Source organism: Brassica napus, chromosome C8 (assembly GCF_020379485.1).
Source record: "Brassica napus cultivar Da-Ae chromosome C8, Da-Ae, whole genome shotgun sequence".
Classification (NCBI taxonomy): domain Eukaryota; kingdom Viridiplantae; phylum Streptophyta; class Magnoliopsida; order Brassicales; family Brassicaceae; genus Brassica; species Brassica napus.
Genome location: NC_063451.1, coordinates 36,905,429 through 36,924,638, shown reverse-complemented (window position 1 = coordinate 36,924,638; position 19,210 = coordinate 36,905,429). Strand labels below are relative to the sequence as shown.

General features: G+C 34.0%; 2 protein-coding genes and 1 pseudogene across 4 annotated transcripts; 2 read left to right on the top strand and 1 right to left on the bottom strand.

Annotated features, from left to right (window-relative positions):
• Positions 1–949: 949 nt before the first annotated feature.
• LOC106412050 (ethylene-responsive transcription factor WRI1-like) lies at positions 950–4,554 on the bottom strand. Its single transcript, NM_001315608.1, is given in 7 exon segments — positions 950–1,605; positions 3,106–3,182; positions 3,615–3,739; positions 3,818–3,906; positions 4,014–4,022; positions 4,160–4,242; positions 4,352–4,554. Coding segments are annotated over 7 exon segments (1,242 nt in total).
• Positions 4,555–8,366: 3,812 nt separating this feature from the next.
• Positions 8,367–10,235, top strand: LOC106413052 (annotated as a pseudogene).
• A 796-nt stretch (positions 10,236–11,031) lies between these two features.
• Positions 11,032–13,388, top strand: LOC106416111 (vesicle-associated membrane protein 727). 3 transcript variants are annotated; one of them, XM_013856942.3, is made up of 5 exons: positions 11,032–11,152; positions 11,390–11,628; positions 11,711–11,909; positions 11,988–12,108; positions 12,874–13,388. In XM_013856942.3, exons 2-5 carry the CDS (start codon positions 11,439–11,441, stop codon positions 13,084–13,086), a joined length of 723 nt encoding a protein of 240 aa, XP_013712396.1. In that variant the 5' UTR covers positions 11,032–11,152; positions 11,390–11,438; the 3' UTR covers positions 13,087–13,388. The 3 variants fall into 3 exon arrangements, with proteins under 3 accessions (XP_013712396.1, XP_013712397.1, XP_048620586.1); XM_013856943.3 differs by having other exon boundaries at positions 11,044–11,152; positions 11,427–11,628; XM_048764629.1 differs by having other exon boundaries at positions 11,104–11,152; positions 11,421–11,628.
• The last annotated feature ends 5,822 nt before the right edge of the window (positions 13,389–19,210 follow it).

The following is a 19,210-nucleotide window of genomic DNA, read 5'->3' as shown; positions in this document are numbered from 1 at the left end:
TACCCTTACGTACTCCCTTTTCTTAGGTTTTTATTCTATCGGTCGATCCGGTTAATTAGGAATACACCTAGTGTTAAAGAGTGAACTTTTCCTCAAAAGACTATGGACACACTAGTCTAGCCCGCCCTTACTCCGTCTTTATCCCTATATTATGGTGACAGTATTACATAGTCGGCTCTGCCTTTATTTTATCAAAAAGGTCGACTAAGGCAGTTCGTATGATTTCACATCCAGCTGGAGGATTGGCTATCTTTTAATTCAGAAGGTTACATGAATTCAAGAAACTGAGGACTAAATATATTTAGCTTGATATGATTTATGTACAAAACTAGAAGCTTGAATGTCACGTTACACTTCTTAACTTGAAATAGTAGTCCATTTTTAAAAAAAATTTATTAGCACTCATATCATATAAGCCCATATTAGTTAGTTGCTGGCTTGCTGCTGAGAAGCAAATAGCCCTTGAAGTACTGCTTCATTTCGGATTTCAAAGACAATATCCCTCAAGAGATCAATACAGCCTAAGATTCCATTAAACTTTTCCTTTGTATTACTTTCTATCTTGCTTGCTTACCAAGAACTTAAGTGCAGTAGTTTATGGATACACTTTTTATGATCCTTCAACTTGAAATTTTATCTCCATTGGGGCTTAGCCCAAGTCAATATTTTGTAGATTAAGGTAAAACAGTTAAGGCCTTCTCTGATTCCATTTTATACTGGCTATGCAATCTGTGAACACTACCACCTCTGTTTCCGTTTTATGGTTCATTTAGTTCTTAAGTTTTTGTCTTATCTTAAGAATAGACGAGCGGAAAAGAGTGCTAAACATTGACTGTCAGAACCAATGAGTAAACCCTGAAACGAAATACAAACCCTAGAGGAGCTCAACAAGAAAAAAGAAGCAAAAGAAATAGAAAATTCAACCTAGAAATGCAAAGTTCTTCCCCCCTCAGACAGAATAGTTACAAGAAACAGAGGTTACTGTTGTTGCTGTTGTTGTTGTTGATGAAGCAGAGTCAGTAGACAAGCAGGACAACGGAGAAGACGACAATGAAGTTGGGCTCTCTCTTCCCACCACAACAACACCATCGCAACAATCAAGATTCTCCAAGCTCAAGCAGTCTTGCTTCCCTTCCTCGAACATGAAGTCAATGTTATCCTCAAAACCCATCTCATTGAAAAGCTCAGGATACTCAATGGGATTCTCACTCGAGAGATTTGAATCAGTCAAAAACGGAGCAAACCCTGAATCCATCATACAGAAGTCCCAAGCCAGCTCATTGCTCTCTGAAGAATCAATGCAGCAAGTGATCACCGCCTCCTCCACTTCTTGTTGTTGTTTTTTCTCAGTCTTCTCTTCTTTAGCTTCTTCTTTTTCGACACACTGCTTCACTTCTTCTGTAGGCTCTTCTTTAGCTTCCACTTCTTGTTTGGTTTCAGCAAGAACAGCTTCTTGATGATTAGCTTGGCTCACGGGGAACGGGAAGACACCTTTTTTCTTTAACCGGTCGATGTAGTTACTAATGTCGAAGTTGGTCACTGCGTTTGCACCTCTGTACTCTATAGCCGCCATGTCATATGCAGCTGCAGCTTCCTCCTGCGTATCTGCACAACCAAACAAAGTCAGCGTGTTTTGAAAGTAACAGTTTTCACATAATTGTTTGTGTTACTTCACCAAACATGTGTTTCAGTATGTATTTTAATATTTTATTTTTAGAATTTTAAGATGCCTAATAAAGACAAAAAACCAAAGGGAATTAGGTGACGTGTTAGTGGGGACAACTAGGGTTACACTATAGGTGTGTGAGATGCGTATAGAGTTGAGGCGTGGACGAGACCATTTCTACTCCACTCTCCGCCGCTCTAGACGCTAAAAAGAGTCCAAGTTTGTAGCTTAAACAAATGCAACAATATATAAATAAATACACGAACGTACAATTACTGACTAATTAGCAAATAAAAATACCAACCTAGTGTCAACTCTAAGCTCCTAATACGTAATAACTATCACTATTAACTTCATAGTTTACTAATAAATTTGAAGACAATAATTTACATTTAAAAATAAAGCAGACCAGATTTTGTTCTTGGGGACAAGATGAAAGATTTGGTAGAGAGAGAGAGAGATGAAACATGCACGTGAGGGCTCGTGACTGCTACTGAGAACAGACTCAACTCTTAAAACCATTCTTTAATGAACCACCACACAAACAAAAAAAGTAGACCAGATCGACCTCGGGTTTGGTCCTAGCCCTTCTGAACTAATTTGTCCTTTTTATGAAGTGAGAGGAGAGTGTTACCACGTGAGCTACGCGCTACACGCGCACTTGTAACGTTACATTATTCTATACATTTATTCACATCTACTACTTTCATTTTTTTGTTATTATGCTCCTGGCTCTCCTATTTTTTTTCTGAATAATATGTGCCCTTTTGTTATAACACTCCCTATATTTTTGCAAAACTGAATCCGAGAAACTCTAAGAACATCTTGAATTTTTTGTAACTTGTTTTTTTTTCAAAAGTAAGATCCATTAATAACCTAAGGACCCGATCAAAAGAATTGAAAAAGGGTAGTATTACTTTTCAGTAAAGAGTTGGTGTTAATATTCCCTTCTGCAGAGTTTTTAATTTTCGTGTTCAGAGTATTGGATCCACAAAATGCAGAATTTAAAAGGTAATTATGCAGGGATCAGATAGTTAAATAATACTCTGAAAATGCTGATTTTATTAAAGATAAAAATCAATTAGTATGAAGCGAGGGAACATGATGTCAAAACTCTCGTCTCACGTGAGTGTGTAAACCCCCACTCACTGCCCTCCCCATTATGTTTATTCTAAATTTCTAATTGACCAACTAAACAAATAATTATTTGCTTAATCACAAGTATAATATAAAACTCGTAGAAAATAGTAGTATAAAGTATAAACTAACTCAAAACATTGTAATATCTATTTTCAAATCAAATACCAGAGTAGTTTTTGTTTTTAAAGGATCCGTTATGCCCGGTAGCTTATAAATATTCGATTACGATAATGATTCTTAAATTTTTAATTTTTTTTAAAATTTATTATTTAAGAATAAAGAGTCAAGGATGTACGTACTATAGGTGCCGAGGTACAAGTACTTGTTTCCAAACACCCTTCCAATCCGAGCTTCCCATCTTCCGTTATGGTGATGCCTGTTTTCCCATAGCAATTTTTATTACTTTCTTGTTTTTTCAGAATATAAAATGGGAAAGAAATAACAAAAAAAGTTTGATAAATCTAACAAATCATTTGCGAAAATCAAGCTATAGCTATCACATATTTACAAATTACAATAAACATCTCAATTGCAGGACAAGTACTTAAACAAAAGTTAATTATGATAGAGAGAGAGAGAGAGAGAAAGAGATAAAAATTCTAAAAGCAAATCTTATGAAAATAAAGTCCAGCTTTTTTAATTTCCAAAAAATCACATTTCCTGTTTTGTTTTCTTTTTCTTAGTCACCACCCTATTAATTAATTTTTCAAAAAATGCGGAAAAGGAAGATTTAATTCCTGATTTTGGTGTAATTAATTTACCAAATCAAATTAAAAACAAACACGTAATTAAAGAAAAAAGAGAGAACCTGGCGACGCCGCGATATTTAGAGACGCCTCTAGAGAAACCACTGCTCTGGCGGCGGAGAGAAGCCAAATACTCTTCCTTTGTACATCTCTGCATCTCCTCCAGCTCCTTTGTGTACGTCTCAACCTGTTTGGATCATTTTTTTTAATTAATTCAACAAGAACAAACATGCATCAATCAATCAATCAAGTTATTTTTCCTTACCGGAAAGTTCAAGATGGTGTTGGGACCCCAGTACTTGAGAGCAGCTAGATCGTACGTATGTGCTGCTGCTTCCTCGCTGTCATATGCTCCTGCAATTACGGCGTCAGAGCAGTTGAGATTCCATTCGTTCATCCTCTTGACCAAATCAAACTCTTTTTAATTTCTCAATTTAAAAGAAAACAATTAAAAAAATTACCCAGATAAACTGATGAGTAGAAGAACAAGGCGCAGAGTGAGGTTGAGATCAAACAACAGAAACCAAAATCAGATTAAAACAAAACAAAAAAAAGGCCAGATCTTTATTACAGAATCAAGATGGGTTTTTTTGTAAAAATTAAGAACCTTGTTTGCCTTTCTTGTTCTGAATCGAATTCCACGAGCTTTTGTCCCATAGATGAGCTTCGTATCTCCCTGTCCATCTATGTCTGTAACATGCAATCGAAATGCAGTTTAGAAAAAAAAAAAAAAAAAAAAAACATAACCCAAATCAAATCTAAAAGAATCAATCATTTAATTTTTTTTTTTTTTCTCAACCTAGTGACTCCTCTGTAGATAGAGCTGCGTCTGGTGGAGGCAGGACTGGTGGGATTCTGTGGTTTAACATCAGAACGCAGAGAAGATTTCTTAGCCCTTTTGGCTCGTTTGGGCCTTGGAGTCTCTGATTGAGTCGGAAGTATACAGGCCGAAGAAGAAGTAGAAGAGGAGGAAGAAGGAGAAGTGGTTAAGGGTCTCTTCATTAAAAAAAACTCTTGAGAAAAAAAGAGAATAAGATTTTGTGTGTTTGGGGGAATGGAGTGGCTTTTACCAAAAGGAGGAGATGAGAAAGGGGAAGTTTAAATAAAACCCTCAGGACTCTCAGGGGAGTGTAAAAGGGCTTATGGGTTTGATTAACAAAGTGTTAAAAACAAAAAAAAATAGTTGTAAGACCAAACACTTGGCCTTCTGTTGCAGCCATGCTACCAATAGCTTTACTCTCCACCCTGTCCCTTATTTTGTTTTTGTATTTTGATTTTCTGTACGTTTTCCATACATTAATTTTTTGTACGTTTTATGTTTTGGCAATTATTGACTAGTTTAAAAAAAAAAAACTGGGAATCTTTTTTTGGAATCCAAAATGAAGTAATATATTGTGATATTATTGAGTCAATGGTAATTCAATACTATGACTGTAAATAACAAAAAATGTCAGTTTTCTAATATTAAATAAGAATTGAAAATGCTAAGTAACTAAGTATAAATTACATCAAACTGTTGAGTTGTATTCAATTTTTTATAAGTAAATCTAATCATGATATCAAATTAAATGTAAAATTATTTGAAGCTAGTAATTATAGTAAAATTTAATATATTAAACTAAAACAAATATTTTTTTGTTCATTAATAATATAGCAGACATTTATAGAAGCCAAGATTTGACTAAAACCGTCGAACTAACTACAAATTATATTGGGCAAATCTCCAAAATAGCACCTTTCTAAGTTTATATCACAAAAATAAAAAAAACACTCAAAAACTAAAATGACCAAAATAGCACCTTTCTAAGTTTATCCTTTGAAAATTTTAATTTTTTTATTTTTCAAAATTTGAAATCTTATCCCCAAAACCTCATTTCTCAACTCTAAACCCTAAACTCTAAACTCTAAACCCTAAACCCTAAACCCTAAACCCTAAACTCTAAACCCTAAACCCTAAACCCTAAACCCTAAACTATAAACCCTAAACCCTAAACCCTAAATCTTAAACCCCACCATTTAACTCTAAACCCTAAGTTTATGACTTTTGATAAAACATTAAGTGCTATTTTTGTGACTTTTGACCTTGAGTGCTAGTTTGGGAACAAAAACTTGATTTAGTGCTATTTTTGTCTTTTTCTCAATTATATTTCCTCCGTTCCAGTTTAAGTGATGTTTTAGCATTATTTCTTGTTTTATTTTAATTGATGTTTTCTAATTTTTATGTAAAGAAAATAAATATAATTTGATGTTTAAGATCATTTATTTTCTGTAATATGATTTTTCACTGATTGAACTAGTTGTAATTATTATTTTTAAGAAAATAAAAATAATCTGAATAAAAATTAGCAGTTTCTTAATTGGTATTTAAAAATCTTAAAATCAATTATCGTAAAACAGAGGGAACACGAAATAATTTTCAAGCTTTATAAATTTGTAACGGCTAAAATATGTGTAGATGACTGTTTAGATTTTTTTAGAACATAAGTTATATATTTTACTTTTGGAACAATATGATTAAAAAAAAAAATTAGTGTTAAAAAGAAACTGGAATCGAATAATCTTAATTTGATTTTGTTTGAAGTTTTATTTTTAAAATTATGGAATCTTATAGGTAGCTGTTTTATTTTAGAAAAGATAATTGGTAAAAATACAAATATTTTTATCTATATGAAAGATGTATAGTCTTTTTCCATCTTGAAAATTAAATATCAATATTTCAAAAATCTATCAAATTGACCTATTAAATACTCAAATTTTCTAGATTTTTATTTATATGATTTTAAATGTTCAAAATATAGTATATCAAGTAAGATATATATAGTCTCTTGAATAAGTTGTAGCCTAGCTAAATTAGATGCATCTTTTTCCAAAAAATGCTAGATGCTTAACTGATAGTAACCCAAAGTCTACACTTAGAATTAGAACGCTTAACTGGAACATATCTATATGATCGCATCTATATCTATCCAGTAAAATGTCTAGTTGAAATATTTGTAAATGTAGATAGTTAACTGTCTATAGAAAAAAGTAATACTATATGTTATATAATTGACTATATTATAATGAAATATTATGATTGTAAATAATAAAGGTCAAATTTGCAAACCTTAATTTATAAATTGAAAAATTAAGTAAATAAAATTTGAATTACAATAAATTATTGACACACTCTTAGACCATCTCCAAAAAGATACTCTATTTTGAAGTTTTCAAAACTCTATATTTGAATTTTAAAATTGTTTTTTCTCCAAAAGCAAAACTTCAAACTTAACATCCTTATATTTATCATATTAATTTAAATTCATAAAGGTTTTGTAAATAACTAAGCACATATAAAAAATATTACAACAGTATTAACTAATAAAATGTTATATAAAATACAATTTTAAATAGAAATAACATAATTAATATTAAACTTCAAGAATAATATCATATTATTCCATAAATTATTTTTGTAATGCATATATGATCAACTAGTGTATTTCGAAATAAAAAAAAATGACTCTCTTTATTTTTAATTTGTAGATCACAAACTAAAAATTGTTGAAATCAAGTGATTTTAAACTTGTAAATACATTAGATATGAACAAGAAAGTAAAAAGGAAAATAAATATTGCTAAAAGACTTAACTTCTATCAATGATATTAAAACTCAGTGAATACATTCAATATGATTAAAAAAATCGTACGAAATAAACATCAAAACAACAACTATATATCTTCGTTAATCTACACAAAATTTGTTTGGCTACTATTTTGGAAATTTTGGAGGTTTTGGATCAAATTTACATGACTACTAGTGTTGTAATATTTAAATTTGTGTAATACTTATGTCTTCATGTAATTTTTGAAAATATTTTTTGTTGTTAAGTTTTTTTTGTATTGTTGTCGTCTAAATCTAGTTTAAAAATATTTTAAATCTTATTTTAAAGTTGTATTTAATTTTATGTGTAAAACTTAAATTTATAAAAAAAAATTAAAATTTTTATGAGATATGAAATTTTTTAGAATTAATACAATAAACGGAAAAATAGTTGAAAATTATAAATGTGATGTGTAATTGTATGGACCAAACTGCAAATAAAAATATGAAGTTTGACTTTTCAAAACTTCAAATTTGAAGTTTTGAAATTTCTTTTTGGAGAACAAAAAACTTCATATTTGAAGTTATAGAGTGTCTTTTGGAGATGCTGTTAGAGCGCAGGAATTACATTTGTACATACGTAAGTGGATAGAGTTAATGATATCACATGTACGGGACTGTCAACTAGGCTTCAAAGACCGCAGGTTGCGCATAAACCCCTTCTTCACGGTTTTGGTATCTATTTCAAACAACAGTACCTAGCAAACGAATAAAATACATGATAAAAGCAAGACGTTAAACAACAATATTATCTTGCTAGTATAATAGCTTAGCTAAATTAAAAACTTTCACGCATTACCGGAAGAAACATCAAACATGGCGAGTGTTTTTACACTTTGTGTAGCCTAAGATGTTAAAAAATATATGATCAAATTAATCAAACAAATACTACTCATTACACTTGGTTAGCATTTAGCAACAAAATCCAGTGACTATAGATAGGTCTAGGGCTGATCAGTGCATCTTTTGATAAAAAAAAAATATTTCTAACAAAAAGATATAATGTTCTTCCCAGAACATCTAGTTTAAATGTTTACTACTATTACCGGTTTAAAAATGACTAGACGTTGAATATAGAAATTGAAAGACGAGTGGGATACTATGTTCTTTTCCAAGGCTGTAAAATCTAGTGATTAAGACTAGGAGCCGTCTCTTCCACTTCACTTCACTCCACTCTGTCTTTCCATTTTCCTCTTCTCTAATCGTTATAAAAGACATGATCTGTTTCTTCCTCTCACACTCGTGACTCGTCCTGAATAGATTCTGAGTTCTTTTGATACCGACGTTAAATTTTCTAATAGTTATGTCTTACGTTCCTCAACATAAACGACATGAAAACGTAGCACTCAGGGCATCCTCTGCTCCACCTTCTCTTCTTACAAAACACAAAAATACAAAGATAATCTACGCAAACGATTTCATCTCCAGGTGGTTTGTCGTTGGTTCAGAGGACAACAACAGCTTTCAACTTGTGCCCGTTTCTTTAGGATGGAGAAGAGAGTCAGAAGACAAACCGTTGGTAATGTTAGCGAAGAGCGAGTCCGGAAAACTGGAAGATCCATGGCTATGGATAGCAGAGAAGGTAGAGAATGATCTTATGTTGGGATTTGGTAGGGCAAAGGGGACGCTCCTACGTTATGCATCAGATGATGTCAACCTCAGATTGATCACTCGGTTTGGTAAAGCTGTATTCAATGGGTAAAGAGTTTGACTTTTCCTCAATTTTCTTACACAAAACACTTTATTTTATGGTGCAGATTAGTGATAGCTGATAAGCCTTGTGTTGTTGGTCTAGTGTAAGGGTTACCTTAGGTTGTTTAGTAGTTAGGTAGACATAGTTAGGGTATGAATGTATGATCTTGGTTTGGCATTTTAAGTTAATCAAAGTCTTGTTTACGTTATATTTTGATATACGAGTTTGATCTAACATGCATCTTTCAAGTTATCATTCACATATGTATTTATATGGTGCAGATCAGCTCACTCATCAGACTCTTTAAGAGATGATAACGTAACTAAAAGGGTGCTGGGAAAACTCAAGAGATCATTTCGTACAAATGTTCCAAAGTCATATGTCGAGAACACTGTGTATGGAGTTGTTCCTAAGATGGGTTTCTCTGTTGAAGAGACCAAGGAGTTGTATCATGTGAAGGTGGTGTCTTCTTTTCCTTTTTATAATAATTGTTGTCTGTTGTTTCATTTTGAAAAGTTTGAGGTTTGGTTTATGGTTTTGTAGGTGTTTGACAACACTCGTCCTGATATAACCATCTCTTGTAAATGTATGGTGGACCAACAGCATCAACGACTTAATTTCTATAGGGAAAGTTTCTTTTTTTCCTCTTCTGGTTTCCCACATTTTTAGTTATGACATTAGAACCTGTGTCGTGTATCTTCTTCAGGCGGAGCTTAATGCTCTGAGGCACTTGATTATCGATGTATCCTGCCTTGACCAAGATCTTGACATGAGGCTATCGGTTGATTCAAAAAGGACATTGACCAATTTATCAGTGAGTCGATCTGGTCCGTTCATATGTAAGTATCCAAGAACATGAGATAAAGTATACTTAAAATATGAAACATTGTCTTTGATTGTATCCAGGAGAATGAAATCAAGAACCTAGCTCAAAGAACTGACAGATTCAGCAGTGATAGATCCAAATGTTAAAGATGGGTTAAAATGGCCGCTTGGAAAATCATCATGTGGTGATCGTTACAGCGTTTGCGGCGTATGGCATACCGTCACAACTACATACAGAAACTAGACATTGAGGCTTCAAGTCCGAGAGGCTGATCGGTATGATTTCAGAACTGGAATTGGAGGAACCTCAAGGGAAGTTTTTCTCAAGCTAAGAGCCTTAAGCAAACTACTCAAGGTAACATTCATGCTTCCTAGAATTGTATAGTGATGGTCAATTAAGTGACAATAGTTTTTCTTTTGTTTGCAATGTCAGGAGGAAAATGTGGAGAGGAAATGTGTTTCAGGCATGCTGAAAGATTGTCTGAAAACAGTGTGAGACTACTTTTTGAAGACACAAGTGTAGTTAGTAGTCACTGTTGTTTTCTTGTGTGTTTGCATGTTTTTTTGTCACTTTACTCCAAACTTTGCTCTGCTTTTACTGATTTTGGGTCATCATAATTTGTGGCATTGTCCACAGTATCTTTTGGATTGGGAAACGTAGTCGATTCATAAAAATGTTATTGTTTAGATTTTCAACTTTGTTTGCGTGTACGTTTTTATCAATTCTCTTATACTATAAGATTTGCAGATGTATTTGCTATTGATGAAGTTACCCTCCATACATCTAAGAAAGAATGTTCTCTCTCTTTTTTTTTTTTTTTCTATTTAACTTCTACAATTTAAAATAGTTAAAACCAAGGAATATATGATTATTTTCTTAAAAATATTTCAACCAAATCACAATTAACGAAATTAAAACCCCTTATTAGTAATTATTTGTCTTAAACGTTGATAATTTGTTAACTACTAATTATTAAAATATATATTCATTTCTGTGAGATTAAAGTTGACACCTGGGTCTTGTCAAAATTTTGAGAAGATAGTTCATTAATCTAAAATAACAGCTACTAATAACTAATTCGATTTATTTTCAGTATCATACATATTCCCAAGTTTTATTTTTGAAGATCTAATAAACCAGCTATTTGAGGTTTATCTGATCTAAAACCAAAAAAGATGGAAATAGTTTAACATGAAAGTAAACCGAAACGAAGAGAACAAATATCTAAACCAAAATGAAGCAAGAATGGATATGGTTTAAAGTAACCAACAAAAACCGAAAAGCAATAAATTAAACGATATTAGAATATGCTAGTTTTGTTTAGTATTTAAAAGTGTTGAATTAATCAGCATTAAGTAAAGTCACTACACGTCTCTGATAATTAATAGGAGAAGCACATCGTCTCTTCTCTTTGCATTTCACCAAGCTAAAGTCTCAAGGTACTAGCCTCCGTCGCTCGTTTCTTCTCCTGCTAATCGCTAAGCTTGTTTGATTCTCTCTCAATTTCATCGATTGTTTTGTCTCTATAAGTAAACTAGCCTCTCCGATTTAGCGATTGACTGCTCGTTTGCTTTAGGGGTTTTGTTTGCCTTCATGTATAATTGACCTGCTCAGTTCGTAGTTACTGGATTCGGATTTGTTTACGTATCTATTTTGGTATATTTTGCATTTTCTAGATCTGATCGTGTATTGGTGGGTTGACTTCTTCTCTAGAGGCTTCAAGAAATGAGTCAGAAAGGTTTGATATACAGCTTCGTTGCCAAAGGAACCGTTGTTTTAGCGGAGCATACTCCTTATTCTGGAAACTTTAGCACCATCGCTGTTCAATGTCTTCAGAAGCTTCCCACTAATAGCAGCAAGTATACTTACTCTTGCGATGCTCACACTTTCAATTTCCTTGTCGACAATGGCTTTGGTCAGCTCTCTTACCCTTTTTCTTTCTACTCAATGCTTGTTTGTTTGTTAGTTGAAGCCTTTGATTGTGTGTATATGTTAAGTGTTTCTTGTGGTTGCTGATGAGTCCACGGGAAGAAGTGTGCCTTTTGTGTTCCTTGAACGGGTCAAAGAAGACTTCAAGAAACGGTATGAGGCGAGTATTAAGAACGATGAGCCGCATCCTCTTGATGATGACGACGTAGACGATGATTTGTTTGGTGATCGGTTTAGCATCGCTTACAATCTTGACAGGGAGTTCGGGTCTGTCTCTATTTCTGATTATCAGTGATTGTTTTGGCGTTGCATCAGTGTTCTTAGTCTTTTGTTCCCTTTCAACAGGCCTATACTTAAGGAGCATATGCAGTATTGTATGAGCCATCCAGAAGAGATGAGCAAACTTTCAAAGTTGAAGGCCCAAATAAATGATGTCAAGGGGATCATGATGGACAACATTGAGAAGGTATGCTTTTGTTGTTTATTGGAAAAGGTGAATAAGCAGCTGAGTTATAGTCGAGTTACTCATTTTTAATTAGCACGCCACTCTTTTATTTTTCGTTTGTGGTCAAAGTAGTTTTATCTACAAGGTCGAAACACGCGAGTTTTAGTAGAAATAACTGTAGGGAAAAATTACTAAACATGTCCCAACTTCTGGAAGAGCTATATTTTTCAACAACTAAATGGATTCTTCTTTCATGGTAGTTCTGTGGATAAAAGTATCACTTTTTATTTATTCTTGGAACCACTTATTCATTAGTCTAATTCTATTAAGGTATATTGTGTTGATGTTCTCTTTTGGATGCATGTCTTTCGGTTCATCAATGTTACCAATGAGCCAAATAATCTGGAGATAGGAATTACTGGGAAAGGAGTAAAAGATATGTCAAATGACTCAAATAGGATCATTATAGCATGAACTCCCCTGCTTCTCATAAAAGGAATCAGCTGTGCTATAGTGATGATTTGTATTATCATCTGTCGCTTTGCACTAGGAATTATGATTGCATTTGCTTTAATCTTGAGCCCAACACGTTCTAAAACAGAGTATCTGCAAAGTAATTGTCAACATAATCAAGTTTTTGGTGTTGGAAAAGGTTAGGCAAACTGAAATAGGATCAGTTGTTAGTGTAAACAAATTTTGAGACTCTTTTCATAGTATCTCCTGCGATAGATTGGTTTTTCCCTTTTTGATGGGTTTTTTTTATGGTGAAATTGTGGATGTTTACAGGTTCTGGACAGAGGAGAGAGGATCGAACTACTGGTCGACAAAAGCGAGAACCTTCAGTTCCAAGCGGATAGTTTCCAGAGACAAGGGAGACAGCTAAGAAGGAAGATGTGGATACAGAGCCTGCAGATGAAGCTGATGGTGGGAGGTGCTGTTATGTCCTTTATTCTCATCGTTTGGGTTGTTGCTTGTGGAGGTTTTAAATGCTCGTCATGATGTCTCTATCTGTTTGATCATCACCACCTTGTTTACACACGTAAGACACATGCTCATGTTTGTACATGTTGGAACATATCATCATTATCATCATTCCCACAAGCTATCCATCATGCTATATAAAAAAAAAGAAGCTTTTTGTGATTTCAAGTTTTGGCGTGTGTTGTTTGTATAGGTGAGTGTCTTTATAACCGACTCTTGTATCAGTGCTAATTTGTTTGCACTTGTACATTAAAATACATTTCTAAAAAATGTTATAAACCAAGATAAGGGTTCAGAAAAGCATATTGTATTTCTTTTCATATATGCCTTTGAACTCTGTGGATGATGAAGCAAAGAGCAAAAGGTGAAGCGTAAAGGGAGGTAAGTAGGGGTAAAGATCACATGGGCTGGAAAAAAAAAAAGGGAAAGGCACAAAGTCATTCTCCATGTCTGATACTTGTTTCTCGTTTATAAAGTGGATAATGAAATCAATTAAAGATAAATAATTTAAATCATCCCCATTGATAACATAACTAATATAAGCAAACAAATTGAAAAATATTATACCATATGATAAATTATATCGTAACTGATGAGCTACTCTAGTAAGTGCGGATTTTAAGGATACTTGCACGGTATCAGAAATCATTCTACTAGATAGAATTGTCTGAACTTGTATATTTTACAGTTTTGTAGGTGTAGGTAGACACCGCACATTTTGCATCTTTACACTGTCAACTAGAACCACGTGGACTGTTTTTAACGATTTTTGAGCAAAAAGCGTTTGCTGTATAGATAGCGGGTCTTTTGGGCCAGTTTTTAAAACAGAAATGAGACCAGTTATTTTCCATTGTTTGGAGCCTTCTAAATCTAGGGCCGGTTCTGATTCCGTAGAAGAGGTTTAAAGTATCTTTGGTTTGTTATAAAATAACTTATAATTTTATATTATCGAAAAAATTTAAATAAAAACGAAATTTTATATCCGCGGAAAGGAGATAACACTGATATATGATAAATATACGATAGAGAGAGTTTATTATAAAAAGGAAGAAGAGATGTTAAGGTGCGAGTTACAAATGATCGAAATCGATCGTTTATATAGAAGTAAGAAGTAGAAGTTACTATGCATGCACAGTGACGGTGGACTACACATGATTTACATTTACGTAACTTTTGTCAAATTTGGTGCGTATAATGTTGACGTTATATTCCCCCCTTAGAGACCAGTGTCACTATCGTTTCTTGCTTAACGTCTATGTTGCTTCGTTTAAAACTTTTCCAAAAAAACCCAATGGGAAAACCATAGTAAGGTAAAAAGAGTACAACTACATAAGCTCCCCCTCGAATGAGCAGTCATAGATCCTTCTGATGACGCATTCCAATGTTATGGACATGTTTTCTGAATACCGAAGTGTGAAGTGATTTTGTGAAAATGTCAGCTGCATTGTCGCATGATCGGACATATCTTACTTCAATCTCTTTCTTATTCACGAGCTCTTGAGTGTATGAGAAAAACTTCGGATGAATATGCTTCGTTCTATCGCTTTTGATATATCCTTCCTTTGTTTGAGCTACACATGCCGCATTATCTTCATATAGAATAGTTGGCTCTATATTTTCGTTAATCTCACTGCTTAAACAGATGTGTCGGCTTATTGATCTTAGCCATACACATTCTCTACTTGCTTCATGGAGTACGATGATCTCAACATGATTTGAAGAAGTAGCCACTAGCATTTGTTTCTGAGAACGCCAAGATATAGCAGTGCTTCCGATCGTGAAAACATATCCTGTTTTCGATCGGGCTTTGTGTGGATCTGAAAGATATCCTGCATCTGCAAAACCAACCATTTGACCTTTTGAATCCTTAGGGTAAAACAAGCCCAAATCAATGGTCCCTTAAAGGTAACGAAAGATATGTTTAATTCCACTCCAATGTCTCCGTGTGGGAGATGAGCTGAACCTCGCCAAAAGGTTAACATCGAATGACATATCGGGCTGTGTACAATTTGCAAGGTACATCAGCGCTCCAATTATACTTAGATATGGTACTTCCGGACCAAGTATCTCTTCATTTTTCTCAGGTGGTCGAAATGGATCATTTTCAATATTAAGTGATATAACGACCATCATGCTAAGAGGAGTAGATTTATCCATGTTAAACCGTTTCAATACTCTTTTAGTGTATGTGTATTGATGCACTAATATACCATTTTGAGAATGCTCTATTTGTAGGCCAAGACAATATTGTGTCTGTCCAAGATCTTTCATCTCAAATTCTTTTTTGAGATAATCTGATGCCTTTTGTATTTCCTTTTGAGTTCCGATAATATTAAGATCATCAACATATATCGCGATTATCACAAATCCGGATGTTGTTTCTTGATGAAAACACATGGGCATATAGGATTATTCACATATCCTTCTTTTGTTAAATGCTCACTGAGACGATTATACCACATACGTCCAGATTGCTTTAACCCATATAATGATCTTTGCAATTTTATTGCTCATAACTCTTTAGGTTTGGAACTTAATGCTTTTGGCATTTTAAATCCATCAGAAACTTTCATGTAGATATATGTATCTAATGATCCATATAGATTGGTTGTAACAACATCCATGAGACGCATCTCGAGATTTTTATCAACTGCTAGACTCATCGTAAATCTAAATGTGATTGCATCCATAACATGAGAATACGTTTCCTCATAATTAATTCCACGTCTTTGAGAAAAACCTTGGGCCACAAGGCGAGCTTTGTATCTCGTAACCTCATTTTTCTCATTTCGCTTTCTGACAAAAACCCATTTGTATCCAACTGGTCTCACATCTGCAGGTGTGACTGTAATAGATCCAAACACTTCTCGCTTATTAAGCGAATTGAGTTTGGTTTGTATTGCATCTTTCCATTTGTTTCAATCATGTCTCTTTTGACATTCATAAACAGATTTTGGTTCTGGATCATCGATTTTTTCATTTATTTCACTTGACTCAATATATGAGAAGGCATCATCAACATCATCCATTTTATTTCTTTTCCATATCTTCTTATTATAGATGTAATTGATAGAAATTTCATGATTACTTTCTGACTCATGATGCTCAACTTTCTCAGTATCCTCATTATTTGTTTCTTCCTAAATACTTTCTGCTATTTTGGGTGTGTCATTTATCTCGACATCCTTTTGTTTTCTAGGATTTTTATTCTTAGAACCAGCAGGTCTATCACGCTTCAGGCCTATTTTAGACCCACGTGTATCATCTGCTTGTCCTTCCTCAGTTGATATTTTGATACAAGCAGGAGCATTTGCAGCTGGTATATGAGATTTAGTTACCGTCTTGGTATCTGCAAATGCATCAGGTAGCTGATTAGCTATACTCTGTAAATGCATAATTCGTCAAAGTTTTAGTTCTGACTCTTTAGTAGGAGGATCAAAATGTAACATTGATGGTACACTCCATTTGATATTCATTCCTACACTTTTGTTTTCTCCCCTAGAACTGAGAATACTTTCTCATCGAAATGAAAATCGGCGAACCGTGCCGTAAAGACATCACCAGTATGTGGTTCTAGGTATCGTATAGTTGATGGAGAATCACAACCAACATATATTCCTAATCTCCTTTGTGGTCCCATCTTTGTACGTTGTGGTGGTGCTACATGCACATATACCGCACAACCAAAGATTCTTAAGTGGGAAATGTTTGGTTCTCGACCAAACGCTAACTGCATTGGGGAATACTTATGGTATGCACTTGGTCTGATCCGAATGAGTGCTTCTGCATACAAAATAGCATATCCCCATACATAGGTTGGAAGTTTTGATCTCATGATCAATGGTCTTGCAATCAATTGCAGATGCTTAATTAAAGATTCAGCCAAACCATTTTGAATATGAACATGAGCAACAAAATGTTCTACTTTAGTTCTCGTTACCATACAATAATCATTGAATGCTTGAGATGTGAATTCACCAGCGTTGTCTAATCTAACTCTTTTAATAGTATAATCAGGGAACTGTTCTCACAGTTTGATTATCTGAGCTAGAAATTTGGCAAATGTCACATTTCGAGATAATAATAGACAAATGTGTGACCATCTACTAGATGCGTCAATTATTACCATAAAATAGTGGAATGGTCCACAAGGTGGATGTATTGGTCCACATATATCACCTTGAATTCTTTCAAGGAACTTTGGTGATTCTTTATCGATTTGGGTTGGCGATGGCTTTACAATCAATTTTCCAAGAGAACATGCAACACATGTCATTTTATTCCCTTGAGAAATCTCCTGGATTTTCAGTGAATGACCATGTGAGCTTTCTATGATTTTACGCATCATTGTAGTGCATGAGTGTCTAAGGCGATCATGCCATAATGTGAATTCTTCTGGATTTCGTTTCACCACATGATTTTATTCGATTTCATTGATACAAGTATGATGCAATCCCGAAGGAAGTTCTGAGAACTTTTCTAATATGTGCTTTTTGCCACATTTATCAGAAGTTACATATATGTACTTCTTTCCATTCTCAGTTGTAGACTGAGTATCATATCCGTGAAGATAGATGTCTTTGAAACTCAACAAATTCCTTTTAGAATTCGGAGAATATAGAGCATTATTTATGGAAAACTTTGTTCAATTTGGCAACATAAAGTTTGTTTTACCAGTTTCTTCAATCACGTCTGCAGGACCCGATATTGTATTGACGACAATTCTTGTCGGTTTTATATCAGAAAAATATCTCTTTGGTCTCAGAATAGTGTGTGTTGTTCCATTATCTAGTATACATATTTTTCGAATTTGTTTCTTGGATTTTGCTCCATTAGCATTTTGATCCATTCTGAAATTATCATAGATATTAATAAAAGAAAACATAAAATTCATTCATATAATAATCATATAAGGAAACACACAATAATCATACATTAATGTGACATTAAAACATCATTATTTGCTTAAAACATGAAATGTAATAATTATATATGATAATACTGAAGAATATTCAGTTGTCTTATTACGATCATTTCAGTTCTCTTCAGGAGTAATTTAGTCCATCTCATTTGCGAAATCGGAGGCTTCGAGGTACGATGTCCCTTCAAAGTTTTCAGTGAGATTTACTTCTTTAGCTTTGCCTTTCGTGGACTCTTGATATAACTTACAGAGATGTGGAGGAGTACGACAGGTACAAGACCAATGTCCTTTACATTTACATTTGTAACATACAGTCTCACGCTTCTGGGTGGTATCCTCTTGAGTTTCTTTACCCTTAGGAAGTTGTTCAGATCTAACCCATTTGTTAGATCTCTTCCACTTGGGATTATAAGTTTTTCCACGTTTGTTGTTGAAACGGCGACCACGACCTCAGTTGGTCTGGTTTCTCCTTTCTGAATTTTCTACCGCCATATCATTCACTTCAGGGAATGCCTTGGCTACAGTAGGTCGGGAATTGTGGTTTTTGATTAGTAGCTCATCGTTCTTTTCAGCCAACATGAGCGTAACCATCAATTCATAAAATCTAGTGTACCCACATTTTCTGTAAATTCGGGGTAGGAGTTTATGCTCTTTGTGGAAAGCGTTGTATGTCTTGTCGAGCATTTCTGCCTCCGAGACGGGACTACCACAATACTTTAGTTGTGCAACTATCCTCAAAACAGCAGAATTGTATTCCTTACCCTTTTGAAAATCATGAAACCTTAGGTTTTTCCACTCCTAAAGAGCGTGAAGGAGGTTGATTTCCTTCTGGTTATCAAACCTCTCCTTCAAGGCTTGCCAAAGTTCGGCTGGGTCCTCGATGTTTGCATAGTCGTGTGTTAGATTCTCATCTAAATGCTTCTTCAGGAAGATTATCGCTTCGGATATATGCTTGGACGGCGATTTGTTACCGATTTTTATCGTTTCGGTTAATTTCTTTATTACAAGGTAAGGTTTCACATTTGTGACACATCCGATGTAATTTTCGCCAGTTATTTCAGAGTCGGGAACTGAAGTTTCTCGATGTTTGCCATGTATTTCTAAAACACAAAATAATATATTTTATTAGAATTTCATAATTTTAAAATGAACCATTTATATTAATAGTACACGCAATTACAAGGAAAAATAGCGCATAGAAAAGTAAACCGACATTAAGCG

What these genes read in the sequence shown, in the direction of transcription:
- LOC106416111 (XM_013856942.3), top strand. Translation starts at nt 11,439, where the DNA reads ATGAGTCAGAAAGGTTTGATATACAGCTTCGTTGCCAAAGGAACCGTT. An exon ending in CCTTGTCGACAATGGCTTTG is followed by an intron (nt 11,629 to 11,710) that starts GTCAGCTCTCTT and finishes GTATATGTTAAG; the next exon opens with TGTTTCTTGTGGTTGCTGAT. An exon ending in TGATGGACAACATTGAGAAG is followed by an intron (nt 12,109 to 12,873) that starts GTATGCTTTTGT and finishes GGATGTTTACAG; the next exon opens with GTTCTGGACAGAGGAGAGAG.